Source organism: Mugil cephalus, chromosome 14, assembly GCF_022458985.1.
Source record: "Mugil cephalus isolate CIBA_MC_2020 chromosome 14, CIBA_Mcephalus_1.1, whole genome shotgun sequence".
Taxonomy (NCBI): domain Eukaryota; kingdom Metazoa; phylum Chordata; class Actinopteri; order Mugiliformes; family Mugilidae; genus Mugil; species Mugil cephalus.
Genome location: NC_061783.1, coordinates 25,173,035 through 25,196,304, shown reverse-complemented (window position 1 = coordinate 25,196,304; position 23,270 = coordinate 25,173,035). Strand labels below are relative to the sequence as shown.

The 23,270-nt window shown below is 47.8% G+C and overlaps 3 protein-coding genes across 6 annotated transcripts; all 3 read right to left on the bottom strand.

Annotated features, from left to right (window-relative positions):
• Positions 1–406: 406 nt before the first annotated feature.
• On the bottom strand, positions 407–9,153 carry mindy1 (MINDY lysine 48 deubiquitinase 1). Of its 4 annotated transcripts, none has more exons than XM_047604726.1 (12): positions 8,931–9,153; positions 7,126–7,673; positions 6,804–7,004; positions 6,092–6,249; positions 4,225–4,282; positions 4,041–4,105; positions 3,068–3,226; positions 2,342–2,444; positions 2,119–2,261; positions 1,808–1,999; positions 661–804; positions 407–587 (listed from the first exon to the last, which is right to left on the bottom strand). In XM_047604726.1, exons 2-12 carry the CDS (start codon positions 7,406–7,408, stop codon positions 522–524), a joined length of 1,572 nt encoding a protein of 523 aa, XP_047460682.1. In that variant the 5' UTR covers positions 7,409–7,673; positions 8,931–9,153; the 3' UTR covers positions 407–521. The 4 variants fall into 4 exon arrangements, with proteins under 4 accessions (XP_047460682.1, XP_047460680.1, XP_047460681.1 ...); XM_047604724.1 differs by lacking the exon at positions 8,931–9,153 and adding an exon at positions 8,185–8,337; XM_047604725.1 differs by lacking the exon at positions 8,931–9,153 and having other exon boundaries at positions 7,126–8,000.
• Positions 9,154–9,299: 146 nt separating this feature from the next.
• On the bottom strand, positions 9,300–12,337 carry LOC125019772 (saxitoxin and tetrodotoxin-binding protein 1-like). The gene is made up of 6 exons (XM_047604751.1): positions 12,175–12,337; positions 11,544–11,689; positions 10,001–10,089; positions 9,715–9,840; positions 9,507–9,626; positions 9,300–9,430 (listed from the first exon to the last, which is right to left on the bottom strand). The coding sequence occupies exons 1-6, from the start codon at positions 12,295–12,297 to the stop codon at positions 9,381–9,383; spliced, it is 654 nt and encodes a 217-aa protein (XP_047460707.1). The 5' UTR covers positions 12,298–12,337; the 3' UTR covers positions 9,300–9,380.
• Positions 12,338–17,120: 4,783 nt separating this feature from the next.
• LOC125019774 lies at positions 17,121–21,318 on the bottom strand. The gene is made up of 6 exons (XM_047604752.1): positions 21,134–21,318; positions 20,451–20,596; positions 18,943–19,007; positions 18,693–18,857; positions 17,289–17,393; positions 17,121–17,201 (listed from the first exon to the last, which is right to left on the bottom strand). The coding sequence occupies exons 1-6, from the start codon at positions 21,245–21,247 to the stop codon at positions 17,158–17,160; spliced, it is 639 nt and encodes a 212-aa protein (XP_047460708.1). The 5' UTR covers positions 21,248–21,318; the 3' UTR covers positions 17,121–17,157.
• Between the last annotated feature and the right edge of the window lie 1,952 nt (positions 21,319–23,270).

Genomic DNA, 23,270 nt, shown 5'->3' with positions numbered 1-23,270 from the left:
CGTCCTTTAAACTCAGCTCTAATTAATAATCAGTGATCACACCAGAGCTACAGCTCAAACTGTCCCGAGACGTGTTGTTTATTTATGAACTGTCGCTGTCACAGTGGCTCTGAATTAGACGAGAACACAAACAGGAACCGAGTTATATTCTAATAGACAAACAACTACAGCAGCATGATGCCGACGTCATGTGACTGTTCATCAAATGAACAACTGCTAATTGTCCTGCTAATTCTGACGACAGAGACATGAAGACACTCATGATTAAATGTAGTAAAAAGTTGCTGGGATATGAGGGGACAGGACGGGACCAGGTGCTGGACCAGGTGCTGGACCAGGTGCTGGACCAGGTGCTGGACCAGGTGCTGGTCCTGTCTTGGCTCAATGAGGACGCTGCTCAGCTGAGTCGGTCTTAAAGGCAGATTTATTAGACGTCGTCATTTCTTACAAATTTACAAACAGGAAGTAGGCGACGGTGCTGAGGTTTGGCTTCGTGTTGGATGATGAAGACGAGGAAGAGTCTATAAGAGGACGCACTCCGTCTCTTTGTCTCTCCTCCTGGTTAGCTGTGACCCCTGACCTCTGACCTGGAAACAACAGTGATCAGACATGAGGCTACGTCACGTGACCTGAGCTGATGATCAGGTGACCAGTCCCTACCTGCGGAGTCGCCGTGGTGGGCGCCGCCCCCGGTGGGCGGGGCTGCTGCTGCTGGTACTCCTCCTGCTGGAGCTGGCGGGCCAACTCCAGGTCACTGAGGGGCCCCCCCGCCCCCCCCTGCAGGGACACGGCAACCAGGAAGTCCTGACAACAACCACACCAATCAGAGATGCAGGGACGAGGCCTCGGCTACATTCACTTTATATAAACAATAAACTTTATTTACAACAATTCATCAATGAGGCTGAACAGGAGTCGTCCAAATGTGAATTCAAACCTCCCGAGTGAAGCTGAGCCGCTCTCCATCCATCCACTGTGGAGGCTTTTCTGTGCCAGCAGAGATGGAATATGAATTGCTAGTTAAATTTAGTCTCTATTCATCCAACGTCTTGTGAGCATAGTTCCTCACGCACTGTTTTGTATATACTTTGTGTCGACACTGTGAAGGAGAAGCTCTTCAGTCTTGTTATGCAATTTACACTGCATGATGACAATGAAGGCCGTTCTGTTCTGTTCTGTTCTGTTCTGTTCTGTTCTGTTCTGTTCTGTTCTGTTCTGTTCTGTTCTGTTCTGTTCTGTTCTGTTCTGTTCTGGCGTCTCGGGGGTGAAGACACTTATGCGACCAGTCACATTTTCAACATAAGGACCAGTCATGTGTCACATCAGCAGCGTGACCTGACTGGACGGACGGTGGATGAACAGAGACGGGATCGATTGCTTAGTCCAGCTTTTTCAGAGGTTGAAGGTTTAAGGGGGATTTTTTATGTTGAATTTTATGAGGTTGAAGTTTTTGTGATGTTGATTCTTTTATGTAAATGAGTCAAGTCAACTTTATTGTCAATTCTGACGTGTGCAACACGATACAGGATGGAAATGACCGTCCTCAAAGGCTACGATGCAGCAGCTACACAAAAAGAATGTAAACAAGAATGTGCAAAATAAATATAAAAGAGACAAAAATAAAATATATAACTACATTAACGTAGGAATTCATATTCCAACACTTCCAGAATCCACAACCATCCGTTAGAAGATGGAGGAGACAGAGCGACCGAGAGGAACAGTCACAGCTCTGGTTACGTTTCTGCTACAACGCCAGGCGCTACGCTAACGCAATGAGGTATAACCTGCAGGTGACTCCTCTCACCTGGTCGATCTGCCTCTGCTCCTCAGCACCTGGCGGCAGGTGAGAAGTGGGCGGAGCTCTCTGAGGAGGATGACTGAGCCTGAATTCAGAGTCACAGAAGTTTCCATCGCCCTCAACATTATGAAGAGACTCCCAGACTAACGTCTCCTCCTGGAGGAAGCCCTGGTCCGTCACCAGCAGGTACAGGTGCCCCTGAGGAAAGAAAACTTTATTAACAGCCTGCAGAGGGACAGAAAACTTTATTGACAGCCGGTAGAGGGACAGTAAACTTTATTAATAGAGGGACAGAAAACTTTATTGACAGCCGGTACCTTGTGTTTGATCATGGTGCTGAAGTGGTTGTTCCTGAAGAAGACCGAGATCTCTTCCTCCTTCGCCGTCGTGTTGACTTCACAGAGGCCGTGATACGAGAGCTGGGTCGCTGTGGACTCCAGGAACTGTTCAGCCACGAGACCTGAACCCATGGAGACATGGAGACAACCCATCAGGACCTGAGCCCATCAGGACCTGAACCCATCAGCCCCCCAGTGTTACCTTCACTGACTCGGCTGCTGTCTGCTGAGTGTTTGTAGTCGATGATTTTCTCCACCAGCTGGTTGTAGCTGAGTTTCCCCACGGCCGCCACCGTCTCTGGGCTCTGAACACAACACAGTCACCGGTCATAGCTCGGCCTGGCCTGGAGGGGGCGCCACAGCTCAGCCATTTAAATCTAAGAGCTTGGCCTTATTTTAAATGTAAATAACTTCTGTCTCTAGACAGACCGGACAGACCAGGACCGGACAGACCAGGACCAGACAGAACCAGGACCAGATAGAACCAGGACCGGACAGAACCAGGACCAGATAGAACCAGGACCAGGCAGAACCAGGACCAGATAGAACCAGGACCGGACAGAACCAGGACCAACCATCAGTCAGACCTGAGTCCAGATCACTCTGATTATTGTTAAATGATATTTTATTAAATCTAAACGTTCTCTAATCTCCTTGTTCTTCTTTGAACCAAAACTAATGTTAAAGTCTGAGTTGTTGTCACTTGTAGTTTATTATTATTATTATTGTGTTGTTACTTATAGTTTATTATTATTTTTGTGTTTCTGGTCTGGTCCCTTGAGGTGAAACTGGTCTGAATATGGCCCCTGGTCTGGAGTGAGTTGGACCCTGGTACCGATATGGGCTCCCTAGAGGGTTCAGAACACCCTGTAGCTAGCATGTAGCAGTGTTAGCGTAGCATTAGCGTAGCATTAGCGTGGCGTGCTACCTGAGGGTCGACCAGCCAGCCGTGGTACAGGGGGATGTCCAACAGGTCGAACACGATGCACTCTGGTGTGTACTCGAAGTCTGAGACCCCGGTGAAGCGAACGTTTACATCCAGACCGGTGGACAGTTTGGGCAGGACCGCCATCGCATCACTCATGTTCTGCAGACACACAACAGGACTCCACTAGACCTGGACCCACAGCTCAGAGACACCGCACAGATACACCAGGACCAGGACCAGGGCCAGGACCAGGACCAGGGCCTGGACCAGGACCAGGGCCAGGACCAGGGCCTGGACCAGGACCAGGGCCTGGACCAGGACCAGGGCCAGGGCCTGGACCAGGGCCAGGGCCTGGACCAGGACCAGGACCAGGACCAGGGCCAGGACCAGGGCCTGGACCAGGACCAGGGCCTGGACCAGGGCCAGGGCCAGGGCCTGGACCAGAACCAGGACCAGGACCAGGACCAGGACCAGGGCCTGGACCAGGACCAGGGCCAGGGCCTGGACCAGGGCCAGGGCCAGGGCCAGGACCAGGGCCTGGACCAGGACCAGGGCCTGGACCAGGACCAGGGCCAGGGCCTGGACCAGGGCCAGGGCCTGGACCAGGACCAGGACCAGGACCAGGACCAGGACCAGGACCAGGACCAGGACCAGGGCCAGGACCAGGACCCACCTGATCCACCCAACAGGCTGTGGAGTGTGTTGTTGTGTAGTGTTGTTGTGTTGTTGTGTAGTGTTGTTGTGTAGTGTTGTTGTGTTGTTGTGTAGTGTTGTTGTGTAGTGTGTTGTTGTGTTGTTGTGTAGTGTTGTTGTGTAGTGTGTTGTTGTGTAGTGTGTTGTTGTGTTGTTGTGTAGTGTGTTGTTGTGTTGTTGTGTAGTGTTGTTGTGTAGTGTGTTGTTGTGTTGTTGTGTAGTGTTGTTGTGTTGTTGTGTAGTGTTGTTGTGTAGTGTGTTGTTGTGTTGTTGTGTGTACCTGCTGGAAGTTGAGCTCCATGCCGTCCGTCTTCTCTCTGGGCGTCACTGACAACACACACTCTCCTACACAAACAAAAACATTCATATAAGACAATGTCAGACTAATCTGGACCTGGTCCTGGATCTGGTCCTGGATCTGGTCCTGGATCTGGTCCTGGACCTGGTCCTGGATCTGGTCTTACCCAGGTGAGCCATCAGGTCCTCGGTGGTGACCACTTCAGTCTGAGCAGGAAGTTCAGCCTAAAGACAAAAACACAAAGTTTGAGTTTGAACACACGTGTATAGTTAGTGTGTCGTATGTTCTTACTGTGTTAGTCCGTCATATGTTCTTAGCGTGTTGTATGTTCTTAGCACGTTAGCGTGTTGTATGTTCTTAGCGTGTTAACGTGTCGTATGTTCTTAACGTGTCGTATGTTCATAGCGTGTCGTATGTTCATAGCGTGTTAGCGTGTCGTATGTTCATAGCGTGTCGTATGTTCATAGCGTGTTAGCGTGTCGTATGTTCATAGCGTGTCGTATGTTCATAGCGTGTTAGCGTGTCGTATGTTCATAGCGTGTCGTATGTTCATAGCGTGTTAGCGTGTCGTATGTTCATAGCGTGTCGTATGTTCATAGCGTGTTAGCGTGTCGTATGTTCATAGTGTGTTAGCGTGTCGTATGTTCATAGCGTGTTAGCGTGTCGTATGTTCATAGCGTGTCGTATGTTCATAGTGTGTTAGCGTGTCGTATGTTCATAGCGTGTCGTATGTTCATAGCGTGTCGTATGTTCATAGTGTGTTAGCGTGTCGTATGTTCATAGCGTGTTGTATGTTCATAGTGTGTTAGCGTGTCGTATGTTCATAGCGTGTCGTATGTTCATAGTGTGTTAGCGTGTCGTATGTTCATAGCGTGTTGTATGTTCATAGCGTGTTAGTGTGTCGTATGTTCATAGCGTGTTAGCGTGTCGTATGTTCATAGCGTGTCGTATGTTCATAGTGTGTTAGCGTGTCGTATGTTCATAGCGTGTCGTATGTTCATAGCGTGTCGTATGTTCATAGTGTGTTAGCGTGTCGTATGTTCATAGCGTGTTGTATGTTCATAGCGTGTTAGTGTGTCGTATGTTCATAGCGTGTTAGCGTGTCGTATGTTCATAGTATGTTAGCGTGTCGTATGTTCTTAGCGTGTCGTATGTTCATAGCGTGTTAGCGTGTCGTATGTTCATAGCGTGTCGTATGTTCATAGTGTGTTAGCGTGTCGTATGTTCATAGCGTGTCGTATGTTCATAGCGTGTCGTATGTTCATAGTGTGTTAGCGTGACGTATGTTCATAGCGTGTTGTATGTTCATAGCGTGTTAGTGTGTCGTATGTTCATAGCGTGTTAGCGTGTCGTATGTTCATAGTATGTTAGCGTGTCGTATGTTCTTAGCGTGTCGTATGTTCATAGCGTGTTAGCGTGTCGTATGTTCATAGCGTGTCGTATGTTCATAGTGTGTTAGCGTGTCGTATGTTCATAGCGTGTCATATGTTCATAGTGTGTTAGCATGTCGTATGTTCATAGTGTGTTAGTGTGTCGTATGTTCATAGTATGTTAGCGTGTCGTATGTTCATAGCGTGTCGTATGTTCATAGTGTGTTAGCGTGTCGTATGTTCATAGCGTGTCGTATGTTCATAGCGTGTCGTATGTTCATAGCGTGTCGTATGTTCATAGTGTGTTAGCGTGTCGTATGTTCATAGTGTGTTAGCGTGTCGTATGTTCATAGTGTGTTAGTGTGTCGTATGTTCATAGTATGTTAGCGTGTCGTATGTTCATAGTATGTTAGCGTGTCGTATGTTCATAGTGTGTCGTATGTTCATAGCGTGTCGTATGTTCATAGTGTGTTAGTGTGTCGTATGTTCATAGTATGTTAGCGTGTCGTATGTTCATAGTGTGTCGTATGTTCATAGTATGTTAGCGTGTCGTATGTTCATAGTATGTTAGCGTGTCGTATGTTCATAGTGTGTCGTATGTTCATAGCGTGTCGTATGTTCATAGTGTGTTAGTGTGTCGTATGTTCTTAGCGTGTGACTCACTTTCCAGCGAAGGAACAGGGTGTTCATGATGGCCAGCAGGGGGCAGGGTCCGTTCTCACTCTGGGTGATGATGGGCGTCTTCTTCTCCTTCCAGGTGATCCACTTCACCAGGTAATATGCCGGCATGGGGGCAGGCGGAGCTGCAGCTACAGCGCCCCCTGTGGACAGGAGGCCAACTACAGTCACACACCAGCATGTGGGACACGGGTCTAGAATCGGACCTGAGACCCGGACCAGGGCGCCGGCTTTAACACTTTGGCGCTTCTCACCGAGTCTCAGTTTCTACTTTAGTAGCAAACTTTAACCTATAGATCAGTTTTTAACTAGTGCTGCTATACCAAGTAAAACTAGGCTGGTTCTAAGTAATTAATAATAACTACTAATTGAGGCTTTTTCCTGAACATTGTCGTCCCGTATTTAGGACAAAAATGCCTGGTGCATTTCCTGCATTTTAAAGGAAATAGTTGTAAATAAGTAAATGTGTTGATCAGCTGTAGAAATGTCCAGGTTAGATTTACATTCTAAGTTCTAGAAATGGTTGGTTCAACATGTTTGTGGTTTTCTAACTGGTTCCTCCTGGATCTGATGGTTCTAGTCTGGTTTTAGAGTCAGAGTTAAATAAACATTTTGAAGATGAAGAATGTTTTAGATCCTGCTGATGCGTTCAGGGACGCTGGCCTGTCCCACAATGTCCCACCAGGAGACGCCTCACCTGCAGCTTCCAGCCCCTCGTCCTGTTTCAGACCGGGGACGTCGGTGGATGGAGCTGAGCAGGATGAGGACAGACCGTCCTCCACATCCAGAGAGTTCCCTGCTGCCGTGGCCCCGTCAGAAAGCTCCAGGCTCGGGCCGGACAAGGACGGCGAGTCAGTGGACTCCCGCCGGTCCTCGCATCCGTCCTCCAGGTCCAGACCTGTGGAGACATCAGAGACACGTTAGGGACATGTTCTGCTTTCCTCCTGGAACTAAACAGCAACATGTGCAGCCGCAGTTTCCTCCACGTCCAGCGCCCTGGTTCTGGTTCTGGTTCTTACCTGGATCTGCTCCTCTGTCCGGTCCTGCTTCCGTCTTCATGTGTCTGAGCAGAGGCGATGGGGTTTCTTCTTCTTCTTCTTCTGTGGCGACGCTGCTCGCCGTCTTGCTTTCAGACGGACTGTGCGGTGACGAGGGCGTGGCATCCTTCTGGGCTTCGGTGCTGTTGCTGCTCGGGACGTGGGCTCCGAGGCCCGATCCGTCTGTCAGCACGTTTACGCTCAGTTCTTTGGAGAAGCTTCCCGTGGTGGCGGCCTCGGGCTCCGAGCTGGACTCCGCCATCATCAGCCCCAGAGACGAGGCCCAAAACACAGGAAGTGACGAAAATACACAAAAAAAAAAAACACGAGAGGCAAACTGGTCCTCAGAGTCAGGTTTAAGATGGAGGGGCGGCGGTGGAGGTGGAGGCGGCGGTGGAGGTGGAGGCCGGCAGCTCAAACATGGCCGCCAGGAGACAGGAACCCAGGAAACAAACTGAGGATGAACATGGCGCCGGTCACAACCTCGAGAGAAACTCCAGACAAAGGCTCCAGATGTCGTCCTGGCTCACCTGAGAAGAAACACAACCAACCAATGAGGCAGGAAGAACCCGGTCCACCAGCACCAGAACCAGGAGACACACTAACACGTGAACCCAGGTGAAGGCCACTGTAATATGTGGTTGGGCCTGATTCAATGCTCTGTCGAAATTATTTCTTTTAAGATCCTCTAATGTTCACAATCAACAACAAAAACAACAACATGACAATGAATACGTATGTGTTGTTTCTTCCTGTTTCACTGAGCTCAGTTGTCAGAACTTTCCTCAGACCAGAACCAAAGCGGCTCAGTCTAAGAAGAACCGGATCCTGACCGGGACATCTCCGCGGATCCTCCCCCCCCCCCCCCCCCGGAATGAACTCCCGGAGCTAGTGGACCTGACGCTAGCCCTGCGAGCTAACTGAGCCGAGCTAGCTCCGTTACAGAAACAGCCTCCGCCGTGGAGACCGTTTCCCGGGATACGCCCGTGGCCTCCGGCCCCGCACTGCAACGGTCAATCGGTTTGATATGACGCAGCTTACCGGCACCGGGTGCGGCTCCGTGATGTGCGCTGGCACTGGATGCTAGCATGCTAGCTGTTTACATTCCTCTCCGCCCGCATGCGCACAAAGCACACAAGGCTCAAAGACATGCGCACAGAGCACTCATAGGCCACGCCCACCATTAGATACACACATCAGACGTCAGAGTCAACATTAACCCCCCCACCCTGCGTTAGCCCGTTAGCCTCGCGGCTAGCTAATAAGATCTTATTTTAACAAAACCAGCTAAAGGATAAAACACTCGGCTCCGCCCACATCGTTAGCACAACGGACACAGGAATAAGCCGAGCTGACAGAAACACGGAGGCGCGCGGCTCTTAGCATGAGCTAGCGAGCTAGCACAGTGTGCTGTGAAGGAGCAAAACTCGATTACAAATCCAGATAAATTAAGAACAATTTCAGTTACAAATAATCAGAAGCGTCCATTAGCTCAGGTGCTATGTCACTGGAAGACGCTGATAAAATCGGCGTTGAAGTTACATCCACGTTTAAAACAAAAACGACTCTTTTAATTACCTTTAGTCGGTTTGTGGTAAAGTTCTAGAGGAAGATTAAAACGAGTTTTGTTTTGTTCAAATAATGACGAGAAATATGGGTAATATAATGTGGAATATATTTAAAATGCTTCCACGAGCAGTTCTCTTTATATTTATTTGATTTTATTTACCTGTCGGTGAGTTTATAACAAGTAAATGGTTAGTAGAAGGTTAATTAGATGTGTGTACCTGTGCAGCTGCGCTGGGCGGGGCTCTCACTCCTGACCCTAGAACCAGGTCATTGGACATTAACCCCGCCCCTGCAGTTAACGGGGTTCATTAAACTAACCGTCCCTCTAAATAGGAGGTTTCCATTTGTTTTAGTGCAAAGAAAAACATTATTAAAGTGTTTAATTAAATGAATGAATGAAAAATAAACGGAGTCTCTGTTCAGTATGTCTACCACTCTCATTAAACAGTAAAGAATATCAGTTACTTTTATTATATTTAAATCCATCACCTCATCAATTCATAAACTGAGTTTTATGAACCAGAAATATGAACTGAACCGGCTCAGATTTCAGATGTTCCAGATTCAGGAAAAAATCAAACCAGGAATTATCAGCAGCAGCTTTAATATTTTCTTTTATTTAGCACGTAGGCATGTTTTCCTCCTCCGGCTGTTTCCCTCAGGGCGGCTCAGGACGGTACAGGATCAGCGTCTGGAGCAGATTTCTTGTGACAGAAGTCTGTGAGCAGACCAGAGAGTTGTGCATCAGTGGTTTGTCGGTGCTGGATGACTTTAGTGCCTTTAATGACACTGACCTGCAGCTCCGTCGTAGGCGAAGGCTCGGCCGTGAGGGAGCCCCAGACACTCGGCCTGTTTCCTGTGATCAGCGTGGGCGGCTTTCAGCAGCTCAGCGTCCCGGTGCAAACCCTCCCTCTCTGACACACAAACACACAGTTTAATGCAGCACTGGGAACAGTGAGAGGTTGGAGTGAGTTGTGCTTTAAAGCTGTGAGTGTGTTTTACTGTAGAGGAGCAGGAATCGACCGGGCGAGTGTCTGTAGGTCATCATCAGACAGTCGGCACAGCTCGCATAGAACTCCACCTCAGCAGACTCATTGTAAGAAACAGGAACTCCATCCTTCTCCACTCCTGAAACACAGCCCACATCCAGAATCACACGACCCCCTCAGCGTCTCTGTGACTGTGTCGTATCGTTGTCTCTGTGGCGGATCTTTGTCATGTTCATGTTTGATCCTTCGCCTCCTCTTTAAATAGTGAAGTGAACTGGGTGTGTGTTTGTGGGACTCACTCAAAGTGTCCGTCCTCAGCGTGTGATGCTCAGAGTCAGAGTCAGACGGGAGCGTCAGGTTAAAGAAGTATGTCACACAGGATCCATCGCTGCAGCAACACAGCAACACAACGACACAACAACACAGCAACACAGCAACAACACGCAACACAACAACAACAACACAACGACACAACAACAACACAACAACAACAACACAACAACAACAACAACAACAACAACGACACAACAACACAGCAACAACACGCAACACAACAACAACAACAACAACAACACAACGACACAACAACACAGCAACAACACGCAACACAACAACAACACAACAACAACAACAACACAACAACACAGCAACAACACGCAACACAACAACAACACAACAACAACAACACAACACACAACAACACAGCAACAACACGCAACACAACAACAACAACAACACAACAACAACAACACAGCAACAACACGCAACACAACAACAACAACAACAACACAACAACAACAACACAGCAACGACACGCAACACAACAACAACACAATCAGGTCAGACGGCAACGCAACCAATGATGGGGCTACACAGCACGCGTGTCAAACATACGGCCCACAGCATGACCCAGGACCAGGCAGAACCAGGACCAGACAGAACCAGGTCCAGACAGAACCAGGTCCAGATGATTGGCTGCGGCGTGTACATTAAAGGGATAACGGACCCCATAAAGACCCATAAACACCCATAAACACCCATAAAGACCCATAAAGACGTGATGAGAGCGCTGGCTCAAACGCTTTGGTAACCGTGGCAACAGAAGCACAGAACATACGTTATTTCAGTTTATTTATCACAACAACAATACAGCTGAAAACAATGGGTGAGTTTATAATTAACTTTAACCTATTTGGTGAATTTGACCATGTTGAAGACTGGATGCAGCAGAAGAGAAAGAGCGAAGAGAACATGAAAAGAAGAAGGAGATGCGACACGAGGAGGCGACACCGGAGGAACTGGACAATTTAGAGGATGTGAAGGATGAGATTAACACAGAGGAAACCATGAAATGGGCAGTTAAACACTTAGAGGCCACCGCTCTGTTTCACGCCTCCGTCCAGAGATGTTAAATAGTCGCTCGGCCGCTTCTTGTGAAAAACGTATAATTTAAATGGAAAACACAACGTTAATGATTGATGAATGATTCATAATTGACCTAATATTTGGTAGGTGTCCTCCATACTTTCCAGGTGTCCGGGAGGCGTCCATTCATTTCTGATAATGGACACCTCCCTTACATATTTTATATCTTGTTATATTGTGTGTACTTTTGTTGAGTTGCTGCAGGTCATTTCAGTCCTGTGTTGTGTTGTGTTGCACATGATGTCGTTGTTGCCTCCTGGTGACAGATTAAGTTTTGTAAATGTGAATCATTGATTCAAACGTTCATCCGTTGCCCTGGCTACGACCACTCTGAGGACACGGTCTGAGGACAGTGAGTGGACGGACTCTGGACACGGGGACAGACAGTTGAATCTATTGAAGATCATTAAGACTCACGTGAACATGTTTCTCTCGTTGTACTCGATGGTTTTGTTGTCGTGCTGCAGTCGTAACTCAACGTGGGAGCTGGTGACGTTTACCAGCAAGTCTGAGCCTGGGTCATAATCTGCCACGGACCAGACCAGAACCCAGTCCCCGAAAAGCTGCAAGAGATGGACAGAAAAAATCAAAGTCAGAGCTAAAGCAGCCACCAAGGACGTGTCCATTAGGACAGGACGTGTCCATATGGACAGGACGTGTCCATATAACATGACCAGGTCATGGTTTGTGTTTGGACTTGTTGAGTTTAGAGAAGACGTTTCATCCGAGCAGCTTCTTCAGTTCTAACTCTGAACGTGTAACTCATGAGAAACGTGTCTAGTGAAAGTGTCCAGACGTTAATGGACATTAGTCATTAACAGGAAGTAGTCCAGTCAGGTTCTGGTGGTTGAGTTTAAACTTAAACCTCCGGTGTCTTAGAACTGAAGAAGAGACTCAGATGAAACGTGTCCTCTAGACTCTACTAGTCCAGGTGACTCCTAAAAGCTTTTTGGATAAACCGTGACCAGTAAATGATGGATGTGCATGTGGATGGAGTCTGGAAGATGGTGATGATGTTGACGATGGATCCGACCAGAACCACCCTCACCTGGTGCAGGTCTTTTGTTGGCATCCTCTTGGCCAGACCTTCACAGTCTGGGTCCGGAGGCGCGGCATCGAAGCCGACCACAACCATCAGCAACAGCAGCACCGTTGGCTTCACTGCCGCCATCCTGCTCTGAGACAGATGCCAAACACCCTGCAGGGTTTATAAGATCCTCACATCAGTCCAAAGTGTGTGTGCTCAGCAGGTTATTGAACTCTGACTCAGCCTTTTTCACTCTGGGCTTCTAAGCAAAGTAAAAACAACAAATCCGAAAACCAGAATAAACAAACCACAGATGAACTGGTGATTCTAGAAGATTAACACATGAATGGTTGCTCTCGGTTCACAGCACCGGGCAACAAACAAAATGCTGAGACAATACTAACCCTAACTCTTCTATTAAAATTAACTTTAATTTCTTTAGTGACAGTAAGCGAAGTGTGATATAATAATCATCATGTTCCTTATGATCCTCATATAATTTATTCATTTATTAAAGTATTTACAGGAGATGTGGTGTCCTTAGGAGCCTCCTGCGTTATTTCTTCTTCCCATCATTTGTTCAAACAATGCTGTCCTAGAACTGGGGGGCTGGTGTCTTCAGAGGTTTCTCTTTTTTGCTAAAGTGTAATGTGGCCTTTCTGTTTTTGAGGCTGATTGATGGTTTGCACCTTGTGGTGAAGCCTCTACATTTAGTCTCAGGACGTGTTAGATACTGATGCATCTACTACCTGGAGATGCTGTGAAAGGATCCTGTGATCGTCCACCACTCTTGTCCTCCAGGTCTTTTTTACTCAGAATGAACCAAAGTGATGATTTGACCGCCTGTAATGTATGAAAGCTAACCTAGGCTAGTGACTGCTGTGAACAGTGCAGCTGGCGACTAGGGAAAGACTTAGTGACAGCGTGGAAAGACAGCTGACAGGAGGGAACAGTCCCACAGTGGGTTATCATCTCACTGTGGCAGTAGCCAAGGCTTCGCCTGTGACTTCACGTATGTAGCTACAGATCTGAATAATGATAAAATACCCCCAGAGTCAGCGAGAGCAGGGCCGGAAGATGACTCACCATTGGCTGATACCTTTATTGACTCTGGAACCGACTAGACTACGGAGAGGCAGAACTTTTTAATAGACGCTAGTGGTTCAGATGGAAATGGGAAGAAGCAGCAGGTTTGTGTTTGTGGATGCCAGGAAATAACAGTAAACGGCCTCAGAATCCATCAAGGGAGGAAAACGTGCCTGGTACAGGGAACGCAGGGAACCCGCATTGATAGCTACTCTTTAAGAAGCGTATCAAGTCAGTCGGTTGAAGTCCAGCGACAGGAAGTAACCCACAGGATATCAGCATCTCTAACGCTGAGGCAGGTACTAGCACGGAGAACAAGAGCATAGCCAAGGAGGGAGAAGACCAGTGGTCAGAAACCAAGGGGGACGTGGTCGGGCACAGCTGGAACTAGGAACTGGGAGGACATCAATAATGGTTTGGCCAGAGCGTTAGGTGATTTTAGTAGAGGATAAGATGGAGAGGAAGGCAGATATAATCTACGATGATGGTAAGGAAAGATTTGGCATTAGTGAGAAGCAGAAGAAACCAGAGGTAGTTAGGTCTAGATGTCAGCAGGAAATAGATAGACTTATAGAGGAGAGGAGAATGTTTAAGAGGCAGTGGAAGAAATCTACAGAGGAGGAGAAGAAAGACATTAACTGCTTACAGGCTGGTGTGAAGGAACGAAGAGCATCAGGAAAAATAGGAGAAGGAAAGAGCTAGAGTAGCATTCTATAGGGACACATTTAGATTTATAAAGTCACTATTTAGTAAAGAAAAGAATGGCAGCCTAATGGTGCTGAAGCAGGAACTGGAGGACTACATGGTGGAGGTACATAAAGATAAGGAAAGGTTTAGGAAGATGGCACTCGTCCCTGATATTCCACCGATCGGAGAAATAGGCAGTCAGTGTGATGTTAGCCCACCAAGGTGGAGAGAGGGTCAGGAGGTGGTGAGGCCTCTTCAGCCCTGGGACCTAATGGAGTCCTGTATCAGCTGCATAAAAGATGAATGCACCAGATGTACTGAGATTTCTGTGGAAATTGATGAAGGTAGTTTGGAAGAAACAGGTCATTCCCAAGGCATAGAGCCGGGGGGATGTTCATTCCCAAAGAGAAGGGCTCAGTAGAGATAAGTCAGGTTAGACCAGTTTGCTTAATGTTGTGGGGAAGTTCTTCTTCAGTGTTGTGTCATAGAGTCTGTGCAGGTACCTGGAGGAAAATGGCTCGATTGATACATCGGTGCAAAGGGCCAGAATCTGGATGCTTAGAGGACACCAGCATGATCTGGAACCAAATCCAGTTAGTAAAGGGAGAGAAGAGAGACCTGCATGTGATATTTCTAGACCTGACTAATGCGTTTGGTTCAGTTCCTCACAGTTTGTTATGGGAAGCTTGTGATTTTTTTAGAGTTCCAGGCAGTATCAAAGGCCTAGTCAAAGTATACTCTGCAGATATACAGCTCTGCTTTACCACAGCAGAGAATACTGCAGCATGGCAGCAGCTGGAAGTAGGCATCATGGCATCATGGCAGGGTGTACAATCTCTCCACTAGCCTTTACAATGGCAATGGAGGTGATTATTAGCCTCAAAACGGGTGGTAGGTGGAGAAAAGCTGCATGGAGGGCTTCGTCTCCCCCCAGTTAGACTGTGACGTCTACTGCTCCATGTGCTAGCAGACTGCTGGATAAGTTACATGGCAACTTGCAGTGGGCTGGGGTGAAGGTGAAGCTGAGTAAGTCTAGGAGCATCTCAGTTGTTAAAGGAAAGGTAGTAGATAAGAAGTTTGTTATAAATGAGGAGGTGATTCCCACAGTGATAGAGAAGCCAGTGAAGAGTCTGGGAAGGTGGTATGATACAAGTCTTAGCGATGTAGCACAGTTTGAGGGATTGAGACAAGATATGATCCAAGGCATTTCAAGCATAGACCGGTCAGGGCTCCCAGGAAAGCTGAGGCTATGATGTATCCAGTTTGGATTATTGCCCCGACTAATGTGGCCACTGACAGTGTATGAGGTCCCTCTGACAAAGGTTGAGAAGCTTGAAAGGATGATTAACTCATTAATTAGGAGATGGCTTGGTGTCCCACGCTGCTTAAGCATCACAGCCTTGTATGGGAAAGACATACTGGAGCTCCCAGTAACTAGTCTAACAGAGGAGTTTAAGTGTGCTAAGGCTAGACTGGAGATGACTCTTACTCAGTCAAAAGATCCAGTATCAGGCTACAGCCCCCACGGTTAAAACAGGGAGGAAGTGGAATCTGAGGCTGCCCTCAGGCTCAGGGACGTCATGGGTTATGTGCAGTTAGGACATGGAGGCCTGGGACTGTGTGCAGGGAAACCTCTGTGGAGCAAGGCATCAGTAACAGCAGAGATGTGCTAAGGCAGTGTCACAGGCTAAGCTAGGACAGTGGGTCGTTGAGGAAATGTTCTGAAATTAGCAGCTGCAATTGAGGAAAAATGGATTGAAGGAAATTCATCATCTGCTAGAAAGGAGAATAAGCATATTATGTTTGTTCAGAAGGGAGATAAGGCCAGATCAGCGAGATTCAGGCACAGTGCATGGCAGCTAAGTGTGGGCGGAGCCTGGGAGCTGAGGACCGATTTAGATGGCGGTTTGCGCGTTTCACAACAGATAGCCATAATCCTCAAAAGACCGGATGTGCTGTTGTGGTCTGAGAAAGAAAGGAAAGTGTATTTTGTGGAGTTAACTGTCCCGTGGGAAGACAGAGTTGAAGAGGTGAATGAGAGATGGATACGCGGAGTTGGCATCGGAAGCAGAGCAGCGAGGCTGGAGCGCCCGTGTGCACCCACTGGAGGTCGGCTGCCACGGATTTATTGTCAAATCTGCCATTGCTCTCCTGTGTGAGATGGGCAATCACGGAAAAGAACAGAGGGTCGGCGTAAAGAAGGAGTTTTACCTTAGATCATGGCACAAGGGACTGTAACATCTTGTCCTGTGTATTAATGAATAACATTTCAACTGTCCCTCTGATGGGTCTGTTGTACTTTCAGTGACATCTACTTTGACCACATGTTGTGGGTTCACAGCTTCTAAATGTAAATGCTACACCTGGAATCAACTCCAGACCTTTCACCTGCTTCATTGATGAAGGATTAATGAGGGAACAGACCCCGAAACAGCTTTTGACTCAACTGTCCATTTACTTTTGGTCCCCTGAAAAAAAGGGGGCTACACATTGAAGAGCTTTGACTCCTGAACCCTTGGTCCAGCGTGGATGTGAATACCTCAGATTAGAGCCGAGAGTCTGAACTGTACGACCACAGAGATCAGAACTGGATCTTTAACATGTTTTAATAAACAGCTAAAATAACAACACATATATATGGACAAAACTGCAGAACACAATGAACAAAGACTGAGACTTGTGATGATTTAGATTTTTAATTCTTCAGTTTCACAGTGTTTGTTCTGAAGGAGGAGGAGGTTTTAGGGGGAGTTAGGGGGAGTTAGGGGGAAGGAGGAGGTTTTAGGGGGAGTTAGGGGAAAGGAGGAGGTTTAAGGGGGAGTTAGGGGAAAGGAGGAGGTTTTAGGGGGAGTTAGGGGGAAGGAGGAGGTTTTAGGGGGAGTTAGGGGGAAGGGGGAGGTTTTAGGGGGAGTTAGGGGGAAGGAGGAGGTTTTAGGGGGAGTTAGGGGGAAGGAGGAGGTTTTAGGGGGAGTTAGGGGGAGTTAGGGGGAAGGGGGAGGTTTTAGGGGGAGTTAGGGGGAAGGAGGAGGTTTTAGGGGGAGTTAGGGGGAAGGGGGAGGTTTTAGGGGGAGTTAGGGGGAAGGAGGAGGTTTTAGGGGGAGTTAGGGGGAAGGAGGAGGTTTTAGGGGGAGTTAGGGGGAGTTAGGGGGAAGGAGGAGGTTTAAGGGGGAGTTAGGGGGAAGGAGGAGGTTTTAGGGGGAGTTAGGGGGAGTTAGGGGGAAGGAGGAGGTTTTAGGGGAACGGCAGCCGCACGCCTTCACCTTCCTGACAGAAACCTGCAGAGAGAAAGACGAGAAGGAATCAGCTGGAATCACAGAAACTTAAAATAAAAGATGTTTAAAATAAAAGATGTTTAAAAGCACTTTTCTCCTGGTTGTAGTAGAAGTCCGGTTCTCCAGAGAACCCCAGACAATCAGCCTGCTGCTTGAAATGTTCCAGATCTGAGGCCTTTACAGTCGGTTCTTTAGCTGGAAACAAAGAGACAGATGAATGGATGAGTGGATGATGGATGGATGAGTGGATGGATGATGGATGGATGAGTGGATGAGGGGATGATGGATGGATGAGTGGATGGATGATGGATGGATGAGTGGATGAGTGGATGGATGATGGATGGATGAGTGGATGGATGAGTGGATGAGTGGATGATGGATGGATGAGTGGATGGATGAGTGGATGATGGATGGATGGATGGATGGATGAGTGGATGATGGATGGTGGATGGATGAGTGGATGGATGAGTGGATGAGTGGATGATGGATGATGGATGATGGATGATGGATGGATGATTGATGGATGATGGATGGATGAGTGGATGATAGATGGATGAGGGGATGAGTGGATGATGGATGAATGATGGATGGATGAGTGGATAATAGATGGATGATGGATGGATGAGTGGATGATGGATGGATGATGGATGGATGATGGATGGATGAGTGGATGATGGATGAGTGGATGATGGATGGATGGATGGATGGATGATGGATGGATGGATGAGTGGATGATGGATGGATGAGTGGATGATGGATGGATGATGGATGGATGGATGGATGGATGGATGAGTGGATGATGAGTGGATGATGAGTGGATGATGGATGGATGAATGGATGATGGATGGATGGATGAGTGGATGATAGATGGATGGATGGATGGATGAATGGATGATGGATGGATGGCTGGATGAGTGGATGATGGATGGATGAGTGGATGATGGATGGATGATTGATGGATGAGTGGATGATGGATGGATGATTGATGGATGAGTGGATGATGGATGGATGATGGATGGATGAGTGGATGATGGATGGATGAGGATTGATGGATGAGATGGATGAGTGGATGATGGATGGATGATGGATGGATGATGGATGGATGATAGATGGATGATGGATGATGGATGGATGGATGGATGGATGAATGGATGATGGATGGATGGATGAGTGGATGATGGATGGATGATGGATGGATGAGTGGATGATGAGTGGATGATGGATGGATGAATGGATGGATGGATGGATGGATGGATGAATGGATGATGGATGGATGGATGGATGATGGATGGATGAGTGGATGATGGATGGATGATGGATGGATGAGTGGATGATGATGGATGATGGATGGATGGATGGATGGATGATGGATGATGGATGGATGAGTGGATGATGGATGGATGATGGATGGATGAGTGGATGATGGATGGATGATGGATGGATGAGTGGATGATGGATGGATGATGGATGGATGAATGAATGTCTCCTCCCTACCCAGGAAGTAGAGGAAGCCAGAGGAGAACTCCTTGTTGTCTGATACGCTGCTGATTTTCATGAAGTCCAGAATCTTCTTGTGGTTCTTCAGGGTTGAGTTCCCACTGAAGACGACACAACCTTCACAGCTGGGCAGAACCTGGAAGTACGTGGTGATGTTGGCCACTGACAACAAACAACAAACACACAACCATGTTTACATTTACATGAATATGAGACTGAAGACAGACAAGTTTAGAATGAGACTCACATGAAACCGTCGCACTGTCGGACTCAATGGAGACGTTCACTGAGGAAGCGAAACACGAACCGTTTCTGGGGACAGACGGGTTCATGTTAGACCTGGTCTACAGGGAGTCTGGTCTATACAGACCCTGGTCTATAGAGAGCCTGGTCTATACAGACCCTGGTCTACAGGGAGCCTGGTCTACAGGGAGCCTGGTCTATACAGACCCTGGTCTATAGAGAGCCTGGTCTATACAGACCCTGGTCTACAGGGAACCTGGTCTACAGGGAGCCTGGTCTATAGGGAGCCTGGTCTATACAGACCCTGGTCTACAGGGAACCTGGTCTACAGGCAGCCTGGTCTACGGGGAGCCTGATCTATACAGACCCTGGTCTATAGAGAGCCTGGTCTATACAGACCCTGGTCTACAGGGAGCCTGGTCTACAGGGAGCCTGGTCTATACAGACCCTGGTCTACAGGGAGCCTGGTCTATAGGGAGCCTGGTCTATACAGACCCTGGACTATACAAACCCTGGTCTACAGGGAGCCTGGTCTACAGGGAGCCTGGTCTATAAGGACCTGGTCTACAGGGAGCCTGGTCTATACAGACCCTGGTCTACAGGGTGCCTGGTCTACAGGGAGCCTGGTCTATAAGGACCTGGTTTACAGGGAGCCTGGTCTATACAGACCCTGGTCTATAGGGAGCCTGGTCTATACAGACCCTGGTCTACAGGGAGCCTGGTCTACAGGGAGCCTGGTCTATATGGACCCAGGTCTATAAGGACCCTGGTCTAAAGGGAGCCTGGTCTATACAGACCCTGGTCTATAAGGACCTGGTCTATAGGGACCCTGGTCTATAAGGAGCCTGGTCTACAGGGAGCCTGGTCAATACAGACCCTGGTCTATAGGGAGCCTGGTCTATAGGGAGCCTGGTCTATAAGGACCCTGGTCTATAGGGAGCCTGGTCTATACAGACCCTGGTCTACAGGGAGCCTGGTCTATACAGACCCTGGTCTATAGGGAGCCTGGTCTATACAGACCCTGGTCTACAGGGAGCCTGGTCAATACAGACCCTGGTCTATAGGGAGCCTGGTCTATAGGGAGCCTGGTCTATACAGACCCTGGTCTATAGGGTGCCTGGTCTACAGGGAGCCTGGTCTATAAGGACCTGGTCTACAGGGAGCCTGGTCTATACAGACCCTGGTCTACAGGGTGCCTGGTCTACAGGGAGCCTGGTCTATAAGGACCTGGTCTACAGGGAGCCTGGTCTATACAGACCCTGGTCTACAGGGTGCCTGGTCTACAGGGAGCCTGGTCAATACAGACCCTGGTCTACAGGGAGCCTGCTCTATATGGACCCTGGTATATAGGGACCTGGTCTATAGGGAGCCTGATCTATAAGGACCTGGTCTATAAGGAGCCTGGTCTATAAGGACCTGGTCTATAGGGACCTGGTCTATAAGGACCTGGTCTGCTCTCTTTAAATCCCAGTGGAGGACAGAATCTGTCCCTGGTGTCAGGTTTTGACTCACATGCGGTTCTCCTGGGACATCACCACTTGTCTGGGGGCTGATGGCGACGCTGTGATCTTGACCCAGGAGCTGTCGGTCACCTTCAGGATGTTCTTGTAGGTGTCCTGTTCAGCGTAGGCCATGAGGAAGTACAGCTTCTCATGGATCTGAGCACAGACACAGTCACTCGTTACTTCTCATCACTTCCTGAAGCTGTTTCCTGTTTTTGTGTTCTTCTCCAGATGTTTTGTCCTTTGTCCTCAGAGCTTTTTTCTGTTCTTTTGGATTATTTAGATCACATTATCTACCTCACTCAGTTTTGTGTTTTCTTCATTGTAGGTTTCATCAAACTGAACCTTATCATTTCACCTGTGCTTTGTGTTGCTACCTCGCTGCTACACATCGTGACTCAAACCTTTAAAATCTTTAAAAATACATTTTCAACTCAGACCAATCCTTATTTGTGACATCTGATATCGATCCATGAACAACCTGGAGACAACCAAGTCTCCTCCATCCTCTGCTGACAAACCTTAGATCCAGATGTGAGACCTCAAACCTCTGGAACCGTCTCTTGTTCAGCTCCTATCAACCCGGCTTTCATTGCATGGGTTGGCACTTCTCAGATAAACTTGTCTTTGTTTGAAACCACTGTTTTTTTGTTACCTGCATGTGACAGTGAAAGAGACAGGAACCAGGTTTACCATGGAGTCCAGAGAGGTGGGTTTGACCAGTGGCTGGCATTCTTCCGGAGTCAGAGCTGAGCACCTCAGAAAAAGCAGCGCAACCATGAAATGAGCTCGGAGCCACAGATTCATGATGCCGGATGACTTCAAAGCAAAACTGTAAACGAAACCTTTGTGACTGATCCCCTCAGAGCTGGTTTTATAGGAGCTGCTGGCGTTTTCACTGTTTGCATAAAGATGGTTATTTGTGCTGGAGTGTCCAGAGTTCGGTAAGAGAAGCGTATCTAAGCAGGTAAAGGGTGACGGCTGAGTGTTTATTCATGGGGTTAACACAGCGAGCATTGATCCCTGTACACAGGCTGCAACAACTCATGATGAACCCAGAAAAACTGAGGTTTCAAGTTATAACACAGTGAAACCACTTCAGAAAACAGCATCTCTGGTCCAGAACCAGAACCAGAACCAGACCCAGACCCAGAGGACGGAGACCTGGATGAAAACAAAAAAACAAGCCGAGACAAAGACGTTTCCTCCACGTCTCCAGCTCTAAATGTCTGGTGGAGAGTTTAAGTTTTTCACATGACTGGAGTCTGATAATGATCTGGGGCCTCATGTACGAAGGGTGCGTGGGCTCAAAAAAGTTGCGTGCAGTCTTTTTCACGGCAAAATTCAGATGTATCAAGAGTGAAATGGCCGTAGGAATGTGTGTGGCCAAAACGTGTGGCGTAAGTTCTTCCTCGCTGCAGAGTTCAGACATTAACAGTGAAATGACCGTGGAAATGTGCGGTGCCTCACCAGACTTCATCGGCTGCGAACACACGTATCTACTGACGTTGATCCTTTGGCTGCACCTAGAGGTGATGCCGGGACACTGTCATAATACTGTATTAGCAGCTTCATATCCACCTTGATATCGGACCACTTTTCTGATTCTGAACCCAAATCATTGACAGTCTTACACACATCTGGGACCTCCAGTAATCTGTAACAGTGCTGAACGTCGTCTGTGATCTTAATCTCTTAATTGGCCCAATTTGCAAAGTCATAAGTCATAATTGCACTGTAAATAATTTTCGTAATGCAGAGATAAAACTAATCCAGTGTGAATCAGCATCTCTGCGGTTCTTGTCACTTAAGAATTATGATGTGTCTATAAATCAAAGTTTGGACAGATGTTTGGGAGCAAAGTGGAGATGCAGTTGAACTATTCACTCGTTTAGATGAGGGATGAAATCACTAAATCAACCAGTATGTGGAAAAATAAAATCTATGTGGTTGGGGCATCTCCAATTTGCTTTCTGTCAAGTTCTTTTTTTCCCACCCTACTCATTGGGCAAAGTGCGCACACACTTCACACATCACAACTTTTGGTCGAGCAGTTTTCTGGTTTTGAGTGTACGTCCAAGTTTAGTAGGAAATCTAGGCAAGTCCAGAACCTTCATCAACAAACTGCTGTCCTTGTTTATGCTAATGGTGATGCTAATGGTGATGCTAATAGCCAGACATCTCTACTCGTGTTGTTTTCCTCCTAGTAACTGGTTCAGACCAGCCTAAAACTCAAGTACAAGCCGAGGTCTAGACCCAGGTTCAGCTCCAGCTCCAGGTCTAGGTCATTATCAGACTCTAGTCATGTGACCTTCAGGTGATAAAAACCTTAACTCTCCACCGTCAGTCTGGTTTTAGGTTTACATGAAGATGATAAAGGTACAGACTGTGTCTGATGATTACAATAGGAACTCACTCATGTCTTCACTGAGGGTTTTATTAAGTGTGAGTTCCATCCAGCCTCCTCCATCCTGTCAGCTCTTTGTTTATCCGATATTTGTATGAACTTTGGTTTGGATCGAGATAAGAACCCGAACACTCAGCTACACAAACAAAGGATCACAGCTGGAAACTGGACCGTGGTCCAATGTCAGTCACATGATGAGAATCTAACCGAGAACATTCAATACATTTAAAGAGCAGTGAAAAGGTTTTATCTGTTACTTCTGCTTCAGACTGTCGACCCCTGTAACCCCCCAGCCCCCCAGCTCCCCATAACCCCCCAGCCCCCACCCCCTGTAACCCTCCAGCCCCCCATAACCCTCCAACCCCCTGTAACCCCCCAGCCCCCTGTAACCCCCCTGTAACCCCCCATAACCCCCCAACCCCC

What these genes read in the sequence shown, in the direction of transcription:
- LOC125019774 (XM_047604752.1), bottom strand. Translation starts at nt 21,247, where the DNA reads ATGAATCTGTGGCTCCGAGCTCATTTCATGGTTGCGCTGCTTTTTCTG. An exon ending in CCACCTCTCTGGACTCCATG is followed by an intron (nt 20,597 to 21,133) that starts GTAAACCTGGTT and finishes GTCTGTGCTCAG; the next exon opens with ATCCATGAGAAGCTGTACTT. An exon ending in CTACTACAACCAGGAGAAAA is followed by an intron (nt 17,202 to 17,288) that starts GTGCTTTTAAAC and finishes TTCTCTCTGCAG; the next exon opens with GTTTCTGTCAGGAAGGTGAA.
- LOC125019772 (XM_047604751.1), bottom strand. Translation starts at nt 12,297, where the DNA reads ATGGCGGCAGTGAAGCCAACGGTGCTGCTGTTGCTGATGGTTGTGGTC. An exon ending in CAACAAAAGACCTGCACCAG is followed by an intron (nt 11,690 to 12,174) that starts GTGAGGGTGGTT and finishes CATCTCTTGCAG; the next exon opens with CTTTTCGGGGACTGGGTTCT. An exon ending in TCGATTCCTGCTCCTCTACA is followed by an intron (nt 9,627 to 9,714) that starts GTAAAACACACT and finishes TTTGTGTGTCAG; the next exon opens with AGAGGGAGGGTTTGCACCGG.
- mindy1 (XM_047604726.1), bottom strand. Translation starts at nt 7,408, where the DNA reads ATGATGGCGGAGTCCAGCTCGGAGCCCGAGGCCGCCACCACGGGAAGC. An exon ending in GGACCTGATGGCTCACCTGG is followed by an intron (nt 4,106 to 4,224) that starts GTAAGACCAGAT and finishes TTGTTTGTGTAG; the next exon opens with GAGAGTGTGTGTTGTCAGTG. An exon ending in CAGCAGCCGAGTCAGTGAAG is followed by an intron (nt 2,262 to 2,341) that starts GTAACACTGGGG and finishes CCATGGGTTCAG; the next exon opens with GTCTCGTGGCTGAACAGTTC.